Here is a 2500-nt window from a genome sequence, read left to right on the forward strand (position 1 = left end):
AAAAAAATGTAATATAGTAAAACAGTATCCCTTAGGCTCACAGGAAGTAGGCCTGTTTACCCTCGACAACACTTCCAAGCAGTGCTTAAATTCAGGTCTTGTTGCAGCCAATCTGCAGCGAGCGATCTGCGATCTGAATGGGAATCTGAAAAGTGCAACTCGGGTGCGAGCGAACTGATGTGTTCACTGCATCAGGAACTCTGAAAACGTACTCTGGTGCGGGCAACCTTTTGTAGGCCATAAAAATATCTTTCAAAAGGACTTGAACAGTTGAATAGGGCGGCTGTAGGCCAACACATAGTGCAACTAAAATACTATAAATAAATAACTATAACTACCATATATAATAACTATCATCACAATAAATGATCATTAAAATAATAATTCATTTATAAAATAATATATTTACATATCAACAGAACATTTTCAATAATGGTAACACTATTGTGACATTGATACAGGACCGATAATCATTATTCCTTTTTATCTTTATTTAATGGGAAATAAAGAGTTAAGCCTTTTTTTCCCCATAATGATAAAGAAATCAACACATTTCTGACTTGCATTAATAAAAAAGTTGATAACGCAGTTAAAAATTTAGATGCCCAGCCATATTTAACAGGGTTTGAGAGAAAATGATTCACATCATCTCTCATTTCAGTCAGTTTTTACCCCAGGGAACTTTCATGTCTGAGTACATTTGAAAAAGCATTTTCCCCTAATTTGACCTCTGGATCTACATTTACATGAACATGAAGTCATATTCTAACAGTCCCTGCATACCCCGTATGCAGGGACTGTTAGAATAACAGCCATCCTGTATGCATAAAGGTTAAAATGAAGATTGAAAACATGATCCGTTATCTTCCACATCAAAACTGCAGCAGCACAGGAAGCCAGGTTCAGCTCATCACAACAACAAACATGAGAAGGTAAAAGTGGAACTCACGCTTCAGACTGTGTAATGTCATCCAGCGTGGCGGAGGCAGACAGGTACCTGAAGACACAAGGATCATGACACCATGAGCAGGGGAAACACACACACACACAGACACACACACACACACACACTTCCAAGACCTTTTCAATAGGAGATGAACTTAAATTTGAGACCAATTTTGAATGGAAAATAATAAGAATAATCCACGCAAGAACCCTTTGTATTATTTACGATATTGAGCAAAGTGACATTTAAGGATTTATGCATTGTGTAATAAAGTTAACCACATTTTGACCCCCCCCCAGTGAAGAACTGGCTTCATTCCCAAAGTCCATTTTTTTCAGTTAATTTCTTATCAAAATAATTACAACTCAACACTCTTAAGACTAGAATCCGGACATTTAAGTACAATTTAAGTCTTAAACTTTTTTCTCAACTGTTTTAATACTTTTCAATGACCAGCGGAGGTCCCTCGACACAGAAGAGCAGAAAAAGATCTGGTTTCCATTTTAAATCCAATACTGAGCTCCAGACTCTTCATTTCCTGTCTGAGTTGGAGGACGTTCCTTCAAGGCCACGCGCTGCAGGTGAAACAGGAGGTCACTGGTGTCAACGTGTGAAGATCAGTGTTTGGGATTCTTTCAATAAAAAGGATGCTTGAATTTGCAGTTCCCTCTTGAAACTTACAATGAAGTTTGTGACGTTTTATGATCATTTTTTCCCCCCCCCATTAAAATTGTAGAAATTGACCCAAAATGCAAGTCACTCCCCTGAAGAAGGTGTCAAATGTAATCACTAACTATAAAACACTGTTAAGTGCTCTTCTTATGTCATTGTATTATGGTTCTGCATTAGTTTTGGGGGGTCTAAACCAGGGGCACAAATTCACAAAAAAAAAAAAAAAAAAAAGAAAATTAACGAGTGTTTGCAATTAGGTGTAGTGTTTATTCCTTTTCCCACCATTTTTTTATTTTACCGTTATGAGAAATAGGGCCACTTGAAAAAAAACAAAAACAAAACATTTCAGTTCTGAGAATAAAGTCTGACCTTCAAATGTTATTCTCAGAGCTGAGATTCACCTCAGAACTCAGCTTTGTTTGTCCCCCCCCCCCATGTGGTTGAAGATTCAAGATGTTAATTTATCAATCGTTTTTCACACCGATCGACCCAACGTTCACCAAATTCCTGGACTGACCGACGGTGTCAAGCACAGACAACATCCAGCCTGGCTCCTTACAAAGCGTAAAAACCTCATTGCGTTGTGTTGTGTTTTCACGTCTTTGTGTTGTGTAAACCGTGGAGCGGCTCCACGGCTGGCGGCAGCAGGACGTCATTTATCCATAAATGACGTGTAAATCATCAGGAAGTTGGAGGTTAGGAGACCTCAGTCCAGAAAAGTGAAGCTGGGCGGGTTCCCACTCCTCACACACGGACAGATCCCACCATGAAACGTCCCACAGACACGTAGGCTAATCATGAACTTTTTACAACACATGATGAAAAAAAAAAAATAATAATAATAATAATAAATACCCAGTAGATAACTTGTAGGCATCTTAT

The 2500-nt window shown here is 38.4% G+C and overlaps 1 protein-coding gene across 3 annotated transcripts in view; it reads right to left on the reverse strand.

Moving 5' to 3' along the window:
• The window catches only part of tpd52l2b (tpd52 like 2b), a 21802-nt gene that overhangs the window by 8856 nt on the left and 10446 nt on the right, over positions 1-2500 (reverse strand). For all 3 annotated transcript variants that reach the window (XM_080015793.1, XM_080015791.1, XM_080015792.1), the window contains exon 4: positions 950-997. In XM_080015793.1, the coding sequence (XP_079871919.1) occupies positions 950-997 (48 nt within the window). The remainder of the gene's footprint in view (positions 1-949; positions 998-2500) is intronic.

Source organism: Zeus faber (genome assembly GCF_960531495.2).
Source record: "Zeus faber genome assembly, chromosome: 15".
Taxonomy (NCBI): Eukaryota; Metazoa; Chordata; class Actinopteri; order Zeiformes; family Zeidae; genus Zeus; species Zeus faber.